Source organism: Gorilla gorilla, chromosome 7 (genome assembly GCF_029281585.2).
Source record: "Gorilla gorilla gorilla isolate KB3781 chromosome 7, NHGRI_mGorGor1-v2.1_pri, whole genome shotgun sequence".
NCBI classification, from domain to species: Eukaryota; Metazoa; Chordata; class Mammalia; order Primates; family Hominidae; genus Gorilla; species Gorilla gorilla.
The window spans coordinates 79,470,643-79,492,408 of record NC_073231.2 but is presented as its reverse complement, the minus strand read 5'-3'; the positions used below and the strand labels follow the sequence as shown (position 1 = coordinate 79,492,408).

At 39.0% G+C, this 21,766-nt stretch overlaps 1 protein-coding gene across 4 annotated transcripts in view; it reads right to left on the bottom strand.

The window, feature by feature from the left end:
- The window catches only part of KAT6A (lysine acetyltransferase 6A), a 122,742-nt gene that overhangs the window by 39,812 nt on the left and 61,164 nt on the right, over window positions 1–21,766 (bottom strand). For 3 of the 4 annotated variants that reach the window (XM_031013801.3, XM_055349207.2, XM_055349206.2), the window contains 6 exons: window positions 18,157–18,265; window positions 12,542–12,657; window positions 11,547–11,628; window positions 9,326–9,461; window positions 7,692–8,011; window positions 5,378–5,496 (listed from right to left, as the gene is read on the bottom strand). In XM_031013801.3, coding sequence (XP_030869661.2) covers window positions 5,378–5,496; window positions 7,692–8,011; window positions 9,326–9,461; window positions 11,547–11,628; window positions 12,542–12,657; window positions 18,157–18,265 — 882 coding nt within the window. The remainder of the gene's footprint in view (window positions 1–5,377; window positions 5,497–7,691; window positions 8,012–9,325; window positions 9,462–11,546; window positions 11,629–12,541; window positions 12,658–18,156; window positions 18,266–21,766) is intronic. The other variant, XM_031013802.3, reaches the window with a different exon arrangement.

The following is a 21,766-nucleotide window of genomic DNA, read 5'->3' as shown; positions in this document are numbered from 1 at the left end:
CTTATCTAGTCAACATGAACTTTCCCAAGTGGCTTCAAACCACTTTTTTTATTAAATTAAGTCAGAGAACCTGGAAGTCATCTTTGATCATCTCTTGATTCCTCAAGCTACACATAAAACTCATCACTAAGTTCTGCTGATTCCAACTCCAAAATATATCTAAATCCATCCACTTCTCTCCCATTTCTACCACCACCCCTCTAGTCCTAGCTAACATCTTCTCTCATCCTGATCACAGGAAAAGCCTGCAAAGTGGTTTCCCAGCTTCCACTCTTGTTTAATTCTAAACCACTCTTTATGTAGCAGCCAAGAAAAACCATTTTTTAATAAAACTGATCTTGCTGTTTCCTTGCTAAAAACCATTCAATGTCTTCCCACTGCAATTATGATAAAAACCCCAATTCTAACTTCTGGCCTCAGTCTATTTCCCCAGCTTCACCTTATGCAACTCTTCTGTTCACTGTATTTGAGTTACACTGAACTTCAGTTCCTTAAGTTTATCAACCTCTTTCACACCCTTAGACGTTTACATAGGCAATCCACTTGTCTCTGAAATATTCTTCTCTAGCTCTTTACTCTGCTGACTTCTGAATAATCTTTTGGAACTATGTATAAATTGTTACTTCTTCAAAAGTCTTCCCTTCTCATAAACACTCCAACCCCAACCCTCAGCACGGTAGCCCAGCCCGTCAGAACCCCTCACTGCATTCTTATTTCCTTCCGACTATCAGTTTGTAAGTACAGTTTTATTTTTATGAGTGTTTATTATCTGTCTGTTTGCGAAACTAAAAGCTTCATGAAGGCAGAGTCTGTGTCTTTTTGTTTGCCCTATAGATCTGGTACCAAGGCAGGTGCATGATGCTAAATGAATAAGCCTCATGGAGAAATAGCACCATCATCAGAATTTCAGTGCACTGCCAACAAAAATAAGCATGAACTAGACTTCCAAGATCTAGCTGTTTATTTCCTTGGTGCCAATACACACACAGACAATCCTGAGTTTAATCAAATGCTGGAAATAAACATAGGATTAGCCCGATTACTGTCAATAAGCATTTACACTGTCTCCCCGAGCCTCAGCAGGGCTCAGCAACCCGTTTAACTCTCTTTGGTCATCCTTCTTGCACCTTTCTATTATTTCAACTCCTGCCCCATTTCTCCCAGAAGAAAATTTCATTCAATATCCATTCATTAAATAAATATTTACTGAGCCTTTACTATATTCCAAGTACTCAGTAGATAGCAGTGACCAAAAAGAAAGGCCTCGTTCTCACTTTTACACTGTTGGTGGGACTGCAAACTAGTTCAAGAATCATGGAAGACAGTGTGGCGAATCCGCAAGGATCAAGAACTAGAAATACCATTTGACCCAGTCATCCCATTACTGGGTGTATACCCAAAGGATTATAAATCATGCTGCTATAAAGACACATGCACATGTATGTTTATTGCGGCACTATTCACAATAGCAAAGACTTGGAACCAACCCAAATGTCCAGAAATGATAGACTGGATTAAGAAAATGTGGCACATATACACCAGGGAATACTATGCAGCCATAAAAAAGGATGAGTTTATGTTCTTTGTAGGGACATGGACAAAGCTGGAAATCATCATTCTCAGCAAATTATTCTAAGGACAAAAAACCAAACACCGCATGTTCTCACTCATAGGTGGGAATTGAACAATGAGAACACATGGACACAGGAAGGGCAACATCACACACCGGGGCCTGTTGTGGGGTGGGAGGAGGGGGGAGGGATAGCATTAGGAGATATATCTAATGTAAATGACGAGTTAATGGGTGCAGCACACCAACATGGCACATGTATACACATATGTAACAAACCTGCACGTTGTGCACATGTACCCTAGAACTTAAAGTATAATTTAAAAAAAAAAAAAAAAGAAAGGCCTCGTTCTCAAGGCACTTACATTCTAGAAATAAAAAATTTAAATTCAAGAGGTGGTAGGTACTATGCAGAAAAAGCAGGCAGGTCAGGGGATAGAGTGACACAATGGGCTGTAAGCTATTTTCATGTGGATATGAGCAAGACCTAAATGGAATGGGCAGTGAACCTACTAAATCATCGACTCTAGAGGAAGGGCCATCGAGGCAAGGTGCAGCGACTGCAAAGGCCCAAGGCAGGCATGCTTGGTGTGTCTGAGGAAGAGGAGGCGGCTGTGGCTGGAGTAGCCTGAGAGCAAGAAGAGCAGCCAAAGAGGGAGGCAGGCACAAGATCATATATCATATACAGCCTTGGAGATGAGAGAACAAACTCTTTTTTTTTTTTTTTTTAATTAATTCTAAAGAAGACTGTAAGACATGAAAGGTTTTCTGAGCAAGGAAGTGGTATAATCCAACCTACGTTTGAAAATAATTACCCTGGCCGCTGTGTGAAGAAAATAGACTAGAGAGTGGGGTGGGGGCAAAAGCAGAAGCAAGTTTGGTCTGGAGGCAATTATAGCAGCCTAAGCCAGAGATGACAGTGGGTTGGCAGTAGCAAATACAGACATATTCTGAAGGCAGAACCATTAGGATTTGCTGATGGACTGAATGTGAAGTATGACAGAGAAAAAAAAAATCAAGATGACATCTCTGTGGGCCTAAGCAAGTACAGGATAGAGCTACCATTTACTCCTGTTCACCACTAAAAGCCAGAATCTATGGCTACAACAGTAAGAGCCTAGAACATCTTGCTGTGGCCAGAAGTAAATAAAAATGATGATGATGTGTTAAAAGGACAGAGGAGCTTCTAGAAAGGAGTCCCCTCTGCCTAAATTTGGAACAATTTAAGCATCAAAATAAATACTAATAGCAATGGATTATAACCATAAAATAATCTATGAGTTTAAACAAAATGAATAAATAAATAGGAAGAAGAAAAAGCTTCTCCTTACAATAGAATGCCAATTAATAAATGGCAAAGAAATGATAGAATTAGAAAATAATGTTTGGCCACCAACAAAGTAAATGATTCAGGCAAAAATCATCTCTGGATGCTAAATGTGGTAGATGAAAGTTTGATAAAAAACAGGATATCTGCATTTCTGTCTCAAAGTATGTCCCCCCAAGATACTTAATTATAGGTAGAAAGCAATGTTAGAGAAGAAACATGGATACCACCTAAACCAGGTGGTCACTGTTAGCAGCACTTGTGATGAGAACTTGGATACTACAGGCCTTCTGATGTGACACACTGAGGAGGACACAGCACACCTGTGGAATTTTCTAATCATGAAAAATAAAACAAGCTCAAAGTGATGACATTCTATAAATGACCTGTGCACTTCAAAACTGTCAAGGTCATGAAAGATAGACTGAGGAACTGTTCCCAATTGGAAGGAGACTAGAGAGACGTGACAACTAAATTAGATAATAGTACTTAATTTGTGTTAAATTCCTGATTTGATGATTGGACCATGGTCATGTATGAGAACATTTCTGTTTTTAGGAAATACACACAAATAATTAGGAGTAAAGGGATATTAACACATTATGTCTGCAACTTACTCGGGAGGAGAAAAAAAAATTCTTTCAGTCAGGAAGAACATAACTACTGCCTCCTTTCAGTTCCCACTGAAGTCCATGTAGATTTCTACTAGAGTACCTATAATAACTCACTAGCATGAAAGGAAACAAGCTTTGAGGGCAACCTGCCCAAAGCAGAAGTTAGTAAATGACAGATCAAGACTTGAACCCAGATCCACCTGACTCAAAGCTAATATTTTGTTAAATCATAATACAGCAGAATGCTGAGTAAACGCGTGCTGAGTATTTGTACTGCTGTTTTATTTTTCCAAAAGTACTCACATAATGACCGACATCAACAGTCTATTCACCACCACTGGGTCTCTTAATATGAAGAGTTTTCCCTAGAACCCTCGGCATCAGCCTTAGAATTTTTTTTTTTTTTTTTGAGATGGAGTCTCACTCTGTTGCCCAGGCTGGAGTGGTGTGGCACGATCTCGGCTCACTGCAACCTCCACCTCCCGGATTCAAGTGATTCTTCTGCCTCAGCCTCCCGAGTAGCTGGGACCACAGGCGTGTGCCACCGGCTAATTTTTGTATTTTTAGTAGAGACGGGGTTTCACCATGCTGGCCAGGCTGGTCTCGAATTCCTGACCTCAAGTGATCCACCCACCTTGGCCTCCCAATGTGCTGGGATTACAGGGGTGAGCCACTGCGCCCAGCCTAGAAATTCTTCTTTTCAAGATAAAAGAGAACTTGGCTTACATGGTACATTTGTTGGTGGCAAAGAAGTAAAAGACAAAAAATAAATGAACATAATCTGGAAGAGCCTTTATGATCTAGCCCCTGCACTTTTCCAACCTCACCTCCTGCCATTCTCCACACCCTATATTCTTTATCCTGAGCCATTTTAATTCCCACAATTAAGCATGTTTTCTCCTATCTTCAAGTCTATTCCACCTTCACTTCTGTTCCTTCTGATTATATAAGAACCAACTCCCTACATATCCCTTTAAGGGATATGTACAACTCCTACATATCCTTTAAGGTCCCTCAATGAATCCTCCTCTGACCTCCCCAGGCAGAAGTAGAAGCTGGCTTCCCTATTCTCCCAAAACATAAAGTATTCTATAATTGAACTTTTCATATTAATGACATTACTTATTCACAAATCTCTCCTATAGTTCAGGGAAAGAATTCAGTCATTCACTGGCATCTCCAGCATGTGGCACATAGACTCTGTCTATATATTTACGATCTTGCCATGTGTCACAAAGAGTTGCAATTTTTTTTTTTGGAAGACAGGGTCTCACTCTGTCACCCAGGCTGGAGTACAGTGGCATGATCTCAGGTCACTGCAACCTCCATTTCCCCAGCTCAAGCAATTCTCCTGCCTCAGCCTCCTAAATAGCTGTGACTACAGGTGTGCACCAACATACCTGGCTAATTTTTCTATTTTTTTTTGAGATGGGGTTTTGCCATGTTGCCCCAGCTGGTCTCAAACTCCCAGACTCAAGCAATCCACCCACCTTGGCAAAGTGCTAGGATTACAGGCATGAAATACTTCTTGAATTAATAAATATAGGTGTTTTATCACTCATGAGAAGCTTGTTTTTTGTTTGTTTTTGGTCAAATCCCAAACTCTTCTTCATACAGTAAGACAAAAAATAAACCAAGCTTATTTAATATTGATAGTCAAAGCCATGTGCTTATCTGCAAAACCAAAGCAGTTATCGTGGGTTTGAAAGGAATATTATAACCAGCAGAACTACAAATACACACAAACCACAACTATTCTGAGATTAGGCAAACTGCTGTTACTGCTTAACCCACAATGTAATTAATCTGCTGTTTCTCAGCCATGAACAAGTTGCTTGATTGTCTAACCTGAATATCCAACTTTACCTGCAGTGCTTGTTCTTGGATATCACGAAATAATTCCATATCTTTCTCAGTCATGATTTCCTGGCTCCCAAAAAGCCGCTCCTCATTTTCTTGTTTGCCATCCCAGCCATCCTGATTGTCTACATATAAAAAAAGAGCTCACATGTTAACTGTCCTCAGATTAATACATGAACTAGAAAAAATTTCAGGTCTTTATTTCAATTTGAAGAACTTAATATATAACAAGAATATAGCATTAAACTGACTCTTAGAAGAATGCTACTCAATAAATAATATTTATGTATTAAATCTGCCTTATAGTGGAAATCCTGAATTGTCTTAAAGCTTCCTAAAAATATTATATAACTAAATTTAAACTTCATTAAAGATTACATTTTAATACACAGAAAGGCAGACAGAAAAATGATATAAGGAATATAAATTTCATTTTGAAATAGTATAAATTTGACACTTTTAGTATAGGTTTAATGCATCAACGTTCAAAAAAACCTCTTGAGTAGCTACCTTAACTGATGTCAGAAGTACTAACTCCCATCACATTCTGGGTGCCCTTTTAAAGTTAAAGCACAAACTTTAAAAGACTGTCCTTTTAAAGCACAAACTCCATTTACCCAGATGATTATCATCTGGGTAAATATGAAAACATATGATAATTATCTACTAAATGATGGAACTTCCTCAAGTTGGCAAAAAACTAGTGAAGAGAGTATTTGGGAATTATGAAGATCATTATCCTTTGCATTTGAAGATGACACTGCTGTTGGGCTCATTTGCTCTCTTTATAAGTACGGCCGAAAAGACCAATTGGTGACAGTTCTCAAGTCAACTGCACATATGGGCCATCTGTTATTAACTTAACACAAGAAGAAAAAGGTCAAGGACTCACTGTTGACAACATTCTCAAACTGGAAGAAAAAAGTACAATCTAAAGGTACTATGTGACTTTAATGCCCCCTAGTGCATGATGCATGCACCTCTCTAATACAGCATTCGGTACTTAAACTTTATAATTCATAAAGAAAATGACAGAGCCTATTAAAGCAAATGCTCACACCACTGTCAAAAATTCAATATTGGTTCTCCATATACTTGATACACTTGCTCTAACAATTTCTATTTCAAAAGCTTTCTAGTAGATTCTTCTAATAAACCATCTCCAGTACAAATGGTTAATTCAAAAATGTCTTTCATTAGGATTTGCTCTGAGATTCTTTCCTAGTTTAATCTAAACGGATTGCATATTTTCTTAGATAAACATGCTCCGATCAGGAACTTATCTACAGGTTGATAAAGACATGAAGAGTCTTGAATGCTTAAAGAGTAATTAGTTGATCATCACTATGGTAAAAGACCAATCAATAAAGCATACAAAGGGGACTCTGACAATTACAAGGACTTTCTCTCCTGCACTGGACAATCAACCACTTATGAAAGCAGGAATGAGAGCAGTGAATACACTCTCCCTCACCAAGGAGACATTCAGGGAGGAAACCAACGTCAGGGAATTCTCTTGTAGTAGATGAGACACTACAACTCTGGCCCTTGTGGTCCAAAAGAGTTCATTCTCATTCTACTTTCTTCAAGCCCTTTCTACTTCCTTCACAGGGTTAGTATCTCTAAATTCAAGGCTCAGCAATAAGACTATTTTAAGCTTTAATTTATTGGACAGTTAATCAAATTCTTCTCTCTGACTTGAATGATTTGCCACATTATTAAGTCCTCTCCACAGATGTTTTCTACTTTGAAAACTAGGGAACTTAGCCTGATACATAAGCAGCCTGGAGCTGTGGTTCTGTCTCTCCCTTTTTAAGTGCAATCCATGACTTACAACTATATTTGTCAAGACCTGAAGTAGAAAAGTCAATGACCTCATCACATCTGCAAATATTTTGGTCTTTTCTTTATGCTTAGATCAACAGCATTTTACCCAGTTCTATTCTTTCCAGTTTCCTTCCTGGAATAAGCAGGCATCATAACATTCACCATATGATTTCTTTAGTAATTTGTGAAATGTGAAGTAATCCTCAAGGTTACACCCCAAGTTTCTCTAGGCAGATTCTTTGTGGTTCTACAAAAAAGCAGCTTCCTTTTGCCTAAGAGTTCCTACTGTCCCATTTTGCAACTTTATTTCCATCCTCTAAATTCCTGCCACAGTTATCACCTCAGTATCATCTACATGTTTTTTCAATGTGTTCTTATATTCTATAACCAATTGTTAATAATCAAATATAAATCCATTATAGACAATTAGTGTTATCCCGAATAATACATGTACAGAATACTATTTGTTTCTAAGTTTGTTCTAAACTCTTACCTGTGGGCCAATCTGAAGTGCTTGATTTCCTGTTGCCCCTCTTTCTGATTCGATATTGCTCGGAGTAGTCCACCACTTCCCCCCGAGCTTTCCGCCCATCAGGGGAAGGGGTAAAAAATTTGGTAAGGCCATCAATGAGCCCTTTGGTTTTCTTGTTGAACTTCAAGGAGACACTGCTATCTCTGCAGAAGTCCAAGCCATCTATCCGCTCTAAATATCCTTCTTCTGATGATGATGATGCTGATTGGCTGGAAAGAGTGATTTTTCGTTTCCTACCCCTTCCAGGGCCAGTTCGAACTTTGCTGAAGGGACCTTTTGATCTAAACAATTAAACAGGGGAAAGGGTACGTATTAAAAAAGATACTTGTAAGGTTCCTATTTAATACATAACATATAATTAGTAAGTAACCTACAGCTTTATTAAAATCTATATTATTAAGAATATTCTGCAAACTATAAATAGTACTCTGTGAATGAAAATTAATATTATTATTAGAAACATCTATTGCCAGGAAGCCTACTTATAGTGCAAAGAATGACAGGCCAGGAGTCAGAAGACTTGTTCTAGTCATAATTCTCTCTTACTAGCTGTACGACTTGGACAAATCACATTTTTTCTAAACATATGTCAGTGCCTTCATCTGTAAAATGAGAACTGGACTAAGAACAACTAAGATCCTTCCAGGTATAAAGTTCTACTACACTGTGATCTCTGCACCAACTGAAAGTTATACTTTTATCTCTAAAACACAAGGATGGGTTATTCTTCGAAGGCCAGGAATCAAAAGATCATTTTATAGGAAAATCAAAGCTTGATTTAAGATTTTGAATATAGACTACAATATTGGTTCTGTACATTTCAGGCTGCTAATGCCCATTCATTTCAGTTATATCACCTTCAAGATAGTCTTACGTGTAAAAAAGGTAAGTAAAACTTTTGATAATAAAGGGAGGTTGACAAGCCTGAAGACATTTACATATCATCAAAGGTGAGTTACTACAGACGTTTTTAAAAAGACAAAACTAGCTACTGAATCTTGCCCCACCTCCTCCAGACATAGCCCAGCTTTCTAGTCCACAATTTCTGATTTCTGCTAATAGATGAAAACATTCAAATTATTTCACATCCAAAGAACACAAAAATGGGACTTAGCCATCACCTCAATAGGAAGAAACTATCCAGTGATTTGTACACCTAATAGATATTAACAACTGAGACAAGATCAGGAGAGTGACATGTGAAATGTCACAGTAACAACTTTTTCTTTCCTGTTTTTATATAAGAGAAGCAACATAAAGCAATGGTTAAGAGTCAAACTTTGGTGCCAGAATACTTGGATTTTCATCCCAGTTCAACATTTACTATGCCTTAGTTTCTTCCTTTGAAAAATGAAAGTAACAACAGCAGCTACATTTCACTGGGTTGTTGGCAGAATTAAACAATTCAATGCATATAAAGCACTTAGAACAGTGTCTGGCACTTATTAAGGGCTGAATAAGTGTTAGCCATTATTATTATACAAAAGTGCCAGATATGACAATGGAATTTTTTTCATAGAGAAAACAAGTGAATCCTACACTATAGAGAAGACCCTATCCTTTTCTCCCCTCACCTTGCCACAAGTACAACTTACACCGTGTTTTGTTTCTTTAACCTGTTTTTTGGACGTCCTATTGGATTAGTATAGCGCCGTTTTATCTGTGCTGCCTTCTTTTGTAGAAGTTTTCGTCCTTTTTTTCTAGGTCGACATATTTGACATATCCACATGCCTATAAAAAAATAAAATTCCACATAGAAGTGTGACAGACATAAATACACTGAAAGGTTTCAGATAGTCTTAAGTCAGGATCTTAACTTTTTCAGGTAAAAGACTGTCATTAGAAAATCTGATGAATACCCCCTCCAATCCAAAATAAACATTAAAACATATACACACAAAATTCTATAAATAATTGGAAGAGACTCACATACACCTTCAAGCCTGCACTGGAAGTCCACTGACTGCACTTGAGGTCCACTGAGGCCGAGGCGGGTGGATCACCTGAGGTCAGGAGTTTAAGACCAGCCTGGCCAACATGGTGAAACCCTGTCTCTACTAAAAATACAAAAATTAGCTGGGCATGGTGGTACGTGCCTGTAGTCCCAGCTACTCGGGAGGCTAAGGCAGGAGAATCGCTTGAACCCAGGAGGCGGAGGTTGCAGTGAGCCAAGACTGCACCACTGCATTCCAGCCTGGGCGACAGAGTGAGACTCCGTCTCAAAAAAAAAAGTTTCCTGCCTAAAGCTGCTATATAATCTCTTTTGTAGAAGTTAAACACACAGGAAAGGAGTCCTAAGGAAATGTTTCTTGACTGGGCACAGTGGCTCATGCCTGTAATCCCATCACTTTGGGGGGCTGAGGTGGGCGGATTACCTGAGGTCAGGAGTTTGAGACAAGCCTGGCCAACATGGTGAAACTGCATCTCTACAAAAAACATTAGCTGCAAGCCAGGCATGGTGGCTCACGCCTGTAATCCCAACACTTTGGGAGGCCAAGGTGGGCTCCAGCCTGGGCAACAGAGTGAGATTCCATCTCCAAAAAAAAAAAAACTTTCTTAGGACTCTTAGAAGGCCCCTTGCTCAGACTTCATATAAATGGAAAAAGTGGGTATTTATTCTTTAGTATTTATAAATTGAAGACGTTTCAAAAAGTAACAATCAGTAAGTGAATTCAGGCTGGGCGCGGTGGCTCATGCCTGTAATCCCAGCACTTTGGGAGGCCGAGGCGAACAGATCACTTGAGGCCAGGAGTTCAAGACGAGCCTGGCCAACATGGCAAAACCCCATCTCTACTAAAAATACAAAAATTAGCCAGGTGTCGTGGTATGCCTGTAGTCCCAGCTACATGGGAGGCTGAGGCAGAGAATCGCTTTGAACCTGATAGGTGGAGGCAGCAGTGAGCCAAGATCCTGGGCAACAGAGTGAGACTCCACGGGTGAGGGGGTGGAATAAGTGAATGCAAGTAAAAACCTAAAAAAAACCTAAAGTGTTAACATGACTACAAAGTACGGTTAAGTCATTTTCTATCAACAGGACATTTTTTTCCGAACAAATATTATGAAATATCCTATAGGCATTTTACTTAAGAAGCCTATAAATTATAAAATCAGAGTTAAAATGGAATTTGTGATAGGACAAAAAGGGGGGTCTGGCTGAAGTTTTTTTTAAAGAACCTATAAGCATATGAATATGGAAGTCCAACCATGAGGCAACTATGCCCAAACTAAATACCTCTCAATGAACAGGAATCAAAAGAAAAGAGTAACATTAAGCTGCGCCCTTACAATCTGGACACTTATTTGTTCAGAATGTATTTCATTAAAACAACAACAACAACAACAACAACAAACCTTTTTATTTCATAAAGTATTTCATAAAAAGGTTTTTTTTTTAAGTTTTGAATAAACCGTATCTCTATAGCTCTAGGGCCCTCAAAAGTGCTAAGCAGTGATATAATCAACACGACCTAATACTATTTTATTTCCTCCTTTCAATAAAGAGATATTTCAAGATATATTTAAGGCAAGTATTTTATCTTCTAGCTAGAGACTGGCAAATATGTATAAATGAACCACTTCACCATTGATGGATGCCTAGATATTGAAAATAACAATAAATCCATATCATGTAAGAATGTTAAGATGCCCACTCAGAAAGACTATCCCCCCACCTTTTAAGGTGACAGTTCTCTTCCTACTTATACAACCTCAAAAAGAAAGATCCAATTATTCTTTCATTTAACAAAGTAGATAAAATGTGCTTTCACTAACATCCTCCTTTATATTCCCAGTTTTATTTCAGAAAGTATTTCTCACCTTTTGGCATACGGGTGAGTGGCGGATCACAACACTCCATGTGAAAACCTCGGTCACATGAATCACAAAAGAGCATGTTATCCTATTAGAAAAAAGAAAGGACAGTTTTGCTTAACCTTATGAAGCAGAAACATGTTACGATCATGACTGCATAAAACCTAGAAAGCTTCAGGGATCTTAAAAAAAGAGGTAAGCCAGGCGCAATGGCTCACGCCTGTAATCCCAACACTCTGGGAGGTCGAGGCGGGTGGATCATGAGGTCAGGAGTTCGAGACTAGCCTGACCAACATGGTGAAACCCTGTCCCTACTAAAAATACAAAAATCAGACGGGCATGGTGGCATGTGCCTGTAATCCCAGCTACTCAGAAGGCTGAGGCAGGAGAACTGCTTGAACCAGAGAGGCACAGGTTGCAGTGAGCCAAGATCGCGCCACTGCACTCCAGCCTGGGCGACAGAGTGAGACTCCTTCTCAAAAAAAAAAAAAAAAAAAAAGAGAGAGATGAGTGACCATAATATTAAGTTTCCTTAATTTGTATTAACTATGTAAATAGAGTTAGCAAAAAGTTATGTTCCAGCCAATCTCTGATAAAGAGCTAAAGTTTCATTAGTTTCAAGTATATCCAATAACCAGAAATAAGCTAACCCTGGTCTGCTTTAATAATGAGAAAAGGGTGACTTGTAATTAATATATCAACTGACTATCCTAAATGAATGCCTCTGTACTGCTCAAAGAAATTTGGGGAGTATTTCTTTAATGTGGCTTAGTCTCTCTGCAAATATATAATTAAGTGCTTTACAAATTACCTAGACATAACTGAAGTCTAAATTAGCAAGCATTCTAAACTAATGACATGTAGTTTAAAGAGACTACTGGCTATTCTAAACGCTACTGGACCAAGTGTCTGAAAAATAACCAGTCATACTTAGATGAAAATGCTGGTCGTACATTCTACTACTAAATGAAACACCCATATTAGAAGGCAAAGATACTCACCGCATTTTTGCCTTGATCTCGACAGGAGCTGCATGTTTTACACTCGATGCACTGCCACCGTAAGGCCTTCACTCGAACCGTTAGTTCAGGGGAAAACTTTAAACAGGATGGATGGCCTAATACGAGGGAGAACATTCATGAATGAAACAATCAAGAACTATTTTGCTATTGTACTAAAGAAATGATGTAGAAAATCATCTTAAATACAAAATATATATCAAATAAAGCAAGATGCACCAGGAAGCCTGCCACACATTTCTCATCAGGACTTGGCACCACAATTCAGTTTTATTAATGTTAAAGAGAAGTTAGGACCCCTCCCCACAATTTGATTATAAAAAAAACTTGACAAACTCCCAACTTTTATTAAGCCTACATCAAAGCATTATGTTTGTACATAACCGGTATATATGTATATATATGAATACACATATGTTCATATATGAGAAATGCTCATATATGCATTACTGAATATACAAAAAAGCTGTTTACATTGATAACATCCTAGAAAACTGAGCTATATATATCAAGAAGAAGGATTTTATGTCTCAGTTTATACCCTTTCGTGCTGTCATTTTTTAAATGATAACGTTTTACTTTTGTAATTTAAAAAATACAGTTAGTCCCCTTATCTGCAGTTTTGCTTTCTGAGGCTTTAGTTACCCACAGTCAACTGCAGTGTGAAAATATTAAATAAGCAACTCCTAAGTTTTAAGCTGCACACTGTTCTGAGAAGCATAATGAGATCTGCTGTCCCAGCTGGGCTGCGATCACCCACACTGCATACACTACCCATTTGTTAGTCACTTAGTGGTTGTCTGGGTTATCAGACTGTTGCTGGTATCACCATGCTAGTGTTATTATCATGCTTGTGTTGGAGTCACCCTTATTTTACTTCATAATGGTCCCAAAGCACAAAACTAGTGATGGTGGCATGTTGTTATAATTGTTCTATTTTGTTATCTATTATTCTTAACCTCTTACTGTGCCTAATTTATAAATTAAACTTTATTATATGTATGTATGCACATGCACAGGGAAAAACATAGCATCATATACAGAGTTCGGTTTTATCCAAGGTTTCAGGCACCCACTGGGGGTCTTGAAACCTCCAAGAATAAGGGGGACTCCTGTATATAATAAAAATCCCATCACTTAAAGTGAGTTATCTGCTCACAATTGAAGGCATGCAAGCTAAAACTAAAACCAAAAGCAGTATATTTCTACTGTGCTCAGAATGAATAGCAAGAGAAAAAAATGCTTCCTCTTCCAAGAGTTAGTTATCAGTCTGATTCTCAAAAATTAAAGGTAGCCAATTTCCCCTCAACTGAAAAGAGCTGTCCCTCTCCTCTAAAAGTTGGTTGTGCTTATTTTTCTTTGGTGAGAGAAAGGGCTTGTTAAATCTTCTCCTCTCTTTTCTATTCCTAAAGGATTTTCTCTTTTATGAGATAGCAAGTTTATTATCAAAACATCACTAACACTGAAGGAAAATCCAAGAGGTGTGAAAATTTCACCCACAATCCTATCATCCTAGAATAATAGCCATTTTTATGTTAGACTTTCCTGTTTAAACTAGCTGAAAGCTCTGCATGACTGTAATTTTAGCAAACATACAGTTTTTGTTTTATTTTAAATTTTAAGTAAAGTTTATATTCCTTAAACTGATCATATTCCACTGATTGATATACTATAACCTGCATGACCATTTCCCTATTGTTAAATACTGAGACTACGGAACACTAAAATGAATTATTTCATGTTTACAGATTCTTTACTTCTTTTAATCCCTTAGAATGAATTCCTGAAAGTGGGATTGGTGAGTCAAATGTATTAAACATTTTTATAGCTTGATATGCACTGCCAAAACATTTTCCAAAAACTATGATATAATATGCAGTGCCACCAGCAAAAGAACAAGTGTTTTAGCACAATTACATGAGCTCTAGGTCTGTTATATTTCAATTGTGATTATTATAAACGCTATACAATGATACTTCACTGCTACTGTGGTATGTGTTCCTATTACTACTTGAGTAAAACACTTTTCATAGGCTCAACTATTAGTTTTCTTTCATATAAATTGCCAGTTCACAGGCTCTGCTCTTTGGACTTCATGCTTAGAAATGTAAACATGTTCTTTATACTTATACAGCTTTTGGCCCTTTGCCATATTTAAAGCAGTTATTTTCCCCCAAATTATTCTTGCTCTACTTTAAGCATGTTACTTTTTAATTTAGAAAATATCAACGTTCATGTATCCAGCTATGCCCATGCTGTTCTTCTTTGGCTATTGTGACAGCCAGTCTCCAGGCTGCTCCCTAGGCATTCTTGCCTCCTGCTAGTCATACTCTCACAACTCCCTCTCATAATGAACTGGGTTGATCTGCATAACCAAGAAGATATTGCTGAAATAACACAGTGTGACTCTAAGGCCAGGTTATAAAACACACTGCAGATTCCACCTCACTCTCTCTCAGACACTCATCGGGGGAGGCCAGCTGCCATGCTGCAGGCATGCATGCAGTCCTGTGAAGATGTCCACATGGCACGGAACTGAAGCTTCTTGTCGACAGGCCCGCGGCAGCAGCAACTTGCCAGCCAGGTAAATGAGCCATCGTTGAAGCCTTCAGATGACTGCAGCACCAGTTAAAATCTTGGCAGCAACCTCATGAAAGATACCAAGTCAAAACCACCCAGATAAGCAACTCCCAAATTCCTGACCTACAGAAACAGTATGAAGTAAAAAATGTTTTGTTGCTTTAAGCTGCTAAGATTTAGAGTAATTTATTTCTGCAGCAACAGATAACTAGTAGTTAATTGTTCTACAATTTCTTTAAAAGTTACCGCTACAGGGGCTGGGCACAGTGGTTCACACCTGTAATCCCAACACTTTGGGAGGCCAAGGCGGGAGGATCACGAGGTCAGGAGATCGAGACCATCCTGGTGAAGTAGAGATGGTGAAACCCCACCTCTACTAAAAATACAAAAAATTAGCCGGGCGTGGTGGCAGGCACCTGTAATCCCAGCTACTCCGGAGGCTGAGGCAGGAGAATGGCGTGAACCCGGGAGGCAGAGCTTGCAGTGAGCCAAGATCGCGCCACTGCACTCCAGCCTGGGCAACAGACTGAGACTGTCTCAAAAAAAAAAAAAAAAAAAAGTTACCGCTACAGTAATAGTTTTCAAATTATGCTCATCCTTAGCTTAGAGAGACGCACAGACCACCTCAAATATAATGCTACTTAGACGGCAGGGCTGCAAGCACAACACTTCCTCTCTCCTCCATTTCATTCCCACCCCACCTAGAACAACTCATTCTATGTTTTATATATTTGGGTTTTAATTAGGGAATCTGGAAATAACTGCATTGTATGGCATGCCATTATATTTTCATCTAATCTTTCATGATTTACGGTTTATATTTAACTATGAAATCCATCCAGAGTTCATTCTGGTTTGTGACAACACGCTGGATATCACTACCTAGCACTCAAGATCTGTTCTCACCTTCTACTATGCATAAAAACTGAAAAGCTAAAAAAATCATACTTCTTAAGACTCCTTTGCAGCTAGGCTCTAAGTTCTGACAAGTGGATGTGTTCTCCAGGGATATTTGAAAGGCAAAAACAAAGCAAAGATCATCCTCCTCCTAGTACTATTTTCTAATGATAAGCAGTCATGGAAACAACCGTATCCACGCTTCTCCCTCATGGATATCTAGAGCTATTGTAATGATGGCCAAACTTAGCACTTCAGCACCAACTACAGAGCGCAACTGTTGTGCAGTGGACTCCCCCCTGCTTCCACCTCTTCCAGATAGAGGCAGACACAGTAACTCCTCAGATGGGTCAGTTCTGCAGTGACCCCAGAGTCAGTCCTTAAAGCCCAACCTCCAGCTTGCTTCTTCAGCCCTGACAATGATTTCACAAATACCTAATTCTTATATTTAACTTCCTTCCTCTTGAAGTATCTAGTGTGGTTTCTGTTTTCTGAACTAAATCATGGTTGTCACCACTATAAAACACTGAAAATTAAGCCAATGGTCAAAGATAATGCTGGTTTGCTAAGGCCTTCCTGTAAGGTCTTGTAAGTTTTTTTTTGTTTTTTGTTTTTTTTTAATTTAAGACAGAGTCTCGCTCTGTTGCCAGGCTGGAGTGCAGTGACGCCATCTCAGCTCACCACAACCTCTGCCTCCTGGATTCAAGCAATTATCCTGCCTCAGTCTCCTGAGTAGCTGGGACTACAGGTGCGAACCACCACGCCCAGCTAATTTTTGTATTTTTAGTAGTGATGGGGTTTCACCATGTTGGCCAGGATGGTCTCGATCTCTTGACCTCGTGATCTGCCCGCCTCGGCCTCCCAAAATACTGGGATTACAGGCGTAAGCCACTGCGCCTGGCCAATCTTGTGAGTTCTTGAAATGTAGAGCAAGAATATCTCCGGAACTGGCAAATTAGGAGATTCTGCAAAATCTTTCTTAGGGCCTAGAATTTCACATTGCTTGCTAGACTGCAGTATCAACACTATTTCCCAATGTGACATATGTAAGTTTCCATCAAGAAAAACAAATCTGTTATCATCCTGGTTCTATTCATCAAGCCTGAGGCATAAATCAAAAAAGACTAAGTAGCGATTATTAAAGAAACCAGCAATAACTTCAAACTGATTGCTGTGATTTAAGCAGATGTTAAATACTGAAATGTAAAGACCAAGAGGAAAAAATAAACTCACAGAAAGTGTTTTATATATATAAAAAAAAACTAAGACCTGATTTAAATTAACTGAATTACACATTTCAGCTATATATTCAAATCCCTCCCTAGTACAGAAGCGCATCTCAGTCACCTAAAACCATAATCAAATTAAAACACAGTCATGCACCACACAATGACGTTTCAATCAAATACAGCCCACATATGGCCGGGTGTGGTGGCTCACATCTGTAATACCAGCACTTTGGGAGGCTAAGGCAGGTGGATCACCTGAGGTCGGGAGTTTGAGACCAGCCTGGCCAATATGGTGAAACCTTGTCTCTACTAAAAATACAAAAATTAGCCAGGTGTGGTGGCAGGCACCTGTAATCCCACCTACTCGGGAGGCTGAGGCTGGAAAATTGCTTGAACTCAGGAGGCAGAGGTTGCAGTGAACCAAGATCGCGCCACTACACTCCAGCCTGGGTGACAGAGGAAGACTCTGTCTCAAAAACAAACAAACAAAAAACCAGACCACATATGACTGTAGCCCTGTAAGGTCATACTACTGTATTTTTACTGTACCTTTTCTACATTTAGATATGTTTAGATACACAAATATTCACCAGTGTTACAACTGCCTACAATATTCAGTACTGTACAGGTTCGAGCCTATGAACAACAGACTACACCACATAACCCAGATGTGTAGTAGGCCATCCCTCTTGGTTTGTGTCAGAACACTCGATGATGTTCACACGATGATGAAACTGCCTAAAGACATGTTCCTCAGAACTTATCCCCCATAATTAAAAGATGTATGACTGTATTCATCTCATAAGGATCAAGGATACAAACTCAAGTCAACATACTTTCCACTTGCCTTCTTAACACATTTTAGAAGAAAAACAGAAGGAAATCACATACCACTGTTGCCACAGTCGGCACAGGAGATGAGTTCCTCTGGCTTCTTTTCTCGGTTTTGTTCTTTTGTACCAAGACAGAAACTACAGATGGGGATTGGTTCAGCAACCGGCTGTGAAGAAAAACACAATTCATTCCAGTACTAATACTTTTATTTAGTATTACTACAAAGACATCAAAATTATAGTTTTAAATTCCTACCAGAGTAAGTTTAGGACAATTGTATTACTCTCCTAAATTCCAGCTAAGTAGGTGAGTTTTTACAAAGCCTGCTCTGGCTGGGCCTTTACAACTGGTCCTTGTTATGACCATTTAGAAACTTTACTCCAAAAAATCCTATCCCAGTCATGTTCATCACTTAGAACCTAAATGATACAGTGTGGATTTTAAAAAGCAAACCCTTAAGATTGAAAAATTCAACTGGAATAAGTTCAAGAAGACACAGTGTAAGCGCTGAAAAAGCATGCGATCTAGTACAAGAGCAGTAAGATATATACAAGTAAAGAGACACAGTGACTCATCGGCAGAAGACATTAAGTGCTATAAGAGAGAAACAGTAAGTGTTTTCTAGCAGTATGAAAAAGAAATTCCAACTGTGGTGTGGAGGAAGGGAAAGGTTGAAAGGGGAAAACAACATGTACTAAGCACCAGTACTATGATTTGGGATCTTTAGAAACTTGTCCAAGGACAGTAGCTAACAAATATTAAGAGTGGTTTGTTTAATCTATGTTCCTCCTAAGAGTGATGGAGAGAAGGCAATAGAGGTAGTATAAGCAGAACAGACTTAGGTGTGCAGTCTGGTAAGGCCAATGCTTAAAGTACATAGCTTCTGCTATAAGGGAGGGGAAAAAAAAATAAAAGAAAGAAGCTAGATAAGTTCGTGAAGACTGCCACCGAAGGTAAAGAAGTTGGACTCTCAAACTCATTAAAATGTATACATTAAATATTTGCTTTTTATATATCAATTATACCTAAATACAGCTTTAAAACAAAAATAAATTTTTTTTAAATTGGACTTTATCCTATAGGCAAGTTTACAGAACCAGGAGATAATCACTTGGAGAAAAATAATTATTGTAGCAATATCAAAGACAAACGGGGAAGACTCCAAAGATAGGTAAAACATTTAAACAGTGGTTACAATGATCTGGTGAAGACAAGATGAGAACTTGAACCAAATCTAAGGAAATGAAATAGAAGAAATAGCAATGGGCTTAAAACCAGTTTTGAGAGTAGCAGAAAAACAAAGTGAGTTAAATATGACTAAGTGAACTGAAAAGATGGTGACGCTATCAACTGTGCACAGCAAGTCATTTTAAAGCAGAAAGTTTGGAGGAAAGCAATTTGGAGGAAACTGGTGAGTTCCATTTTAAATGTGTTTAGTTGGAGGTACCCTCAGTCACCTCTCAACTGTTTATGCTAGGCACTGTGCAGGATGGCAATGGAAAGCCCTCAAGATGCATTCATTCATTCGTTCATTCATTTGCTTGCTTCCCCAAGGACAAAGTATCGAGATGCTTTTAGTCTACTGGGGAGAACAGATAAAGTACAATAAAATGTTTGTAGGTACCATGATAGAACTATAGTAATAGAAAACAGGAGGAAAGTGGGGAAGGAGGCACTTTCACAAAAGTACCCTTTAACTTAAGTTTTTCCAGAAGTATTTAACAGGCAGCCCCACCAGGTTCAAAAAGGTGTTCAAAAAGGTAGAAAATACACAATCAGGTTTGGGAAGGGAAGGTGAGCTTAGTCTGGGGCTTACTGAGCTTAAAAATGCTTATGTAGCCAGGCACAGTGGCTCACGCTTGTAATCCCAGCACTTTGGGAGGCCGAGGCGGGCGGATCACCTGAGGTCAGGAGTTTGAGACCAGCATGGCCAACATGGTGAAACCCTGTCTCTACTAAAAATACAAAAATTAGCCAGACGTGGTGACATGCATCTGTAATCCCAGCTACTCGGGAGACTGAAGCAGAAGAATCGCTTGAACCCGGGAGGTAGAGGTTGTAGTGAGCCGAGATCGCACCATTGCACTCCAGCCTGGGTGACAAGAGCAAGAGTCCATCTCGGAAAAATAACATAACGTAACATAACATAACATAACATAACATAACATAACATAACATAACAACATAACATAACATAAAATAAAAAATAAAAAATACTTATGTAACATTCATGTAGCAACACCCACTGACAATATAATACAGGGAGATCTGAAATTTAAGACAGAGACTGGTCTGGATTTAAAAATCTAGAAGTCATATACATACAAAATGGCATTAAAGCCATCAGAATTGATGAGTTTTCTCACGGAGAAAGGTATGAAGAAGAGAGCTAAGGTGAGAATACCAATAATTAAGTGGCTGGCAGAGAATAAGCCAGAAAAGCAAACAGATTAATGAGAGAGTTGGGTGGAACACCAATATCAAAACATCCAACACAAATAAGCTAACAGTAGTGCTCAGCCAAGAGACTGAGAGATGAACGGCTAGTTGTCTTAATAATTATGGCTTAATCATAATTAAGACTACCACATCCTTTCCTCAAAAAGGAGTATGAAAAAAGAACTGGGGAAGTAAGTCAGGAAAGACTTTATCCAGCAGTAAAAATCTGGGGAAAAAAAAACAAACAACAACAACTCTAAAGAAGGCCTAGGAAGAAGGTGGAAGCCAGTCATGAGATTTCAGCTTTATTCTGTAGCCTCTAAGGTACAACTGGGAGATTTTAGGCAGAGGAATAGTACGGCCAAGATTTAAATTTTAGAAAAGTCATTCCGTAAGCAGTTAAAAACTGATTGCAAGGGATGTGATCTATAATCCAGGCCATGAGCAAAGAAGGACTGTATTAAGGCGCTGAGCAAAGAAATGGAGAAAAGAAGATAAAAGATATTAAAAGATAAAATTGTCAGGACTTGATGGCTAATTGCTTTGGGGAGGGAAGACAAGAGACTGGGAAGACAGCACTAAGAAAATGAAAAGGCAAGCCACAGAATGTAAGACATTAACAACAAATTTAACCAACAAATGGCCCATATCCAGCATAGATAAAGAACTTTTTACATTGCAGTAAGGAAGAGGCGGACAGTTCAACAGAGATGGCAAAGACTTCCACAGGTACTTTCCCACAGAAAATACGTGAATAACACATGAAATGCCAACAAACATAAGGAAAGATGTTCAACCTCATTAGTCATCAAGAAAATAGACTTCCGAGAATGGCTAAAATTATGAAGACCACTGATATTAAGGGTTGATTAAAAAGTGGAACAACGGCCAAGTGCGGTGGCTCACACCTGTAATCCCAGCACTTTGGCAGGCCAAGGCGGGCGGATCACAAGGTCAGGAGTTCAAGACCAGCCTGGCCAACATGGTGAAACCCCGTCTCTACTAAAAACACACAAAAAATTAGCTGGGCATGGTGGCGGGCACTTGTAATCCCAGCACTTTGGCAGGCCAAGGCGGGCGGATCACAAGGTCAGGAGTTCAAGACCAGCCTGGCCAACATGGTGAAACCCCGTCTCTACTAAAAACACACAAAAAATTGGCTGGGCATGGTGGCGGGCACCTGTAATCCCAGCTAGTCAGGAGGCTGAGGCAGAAGAATCATTTGAAC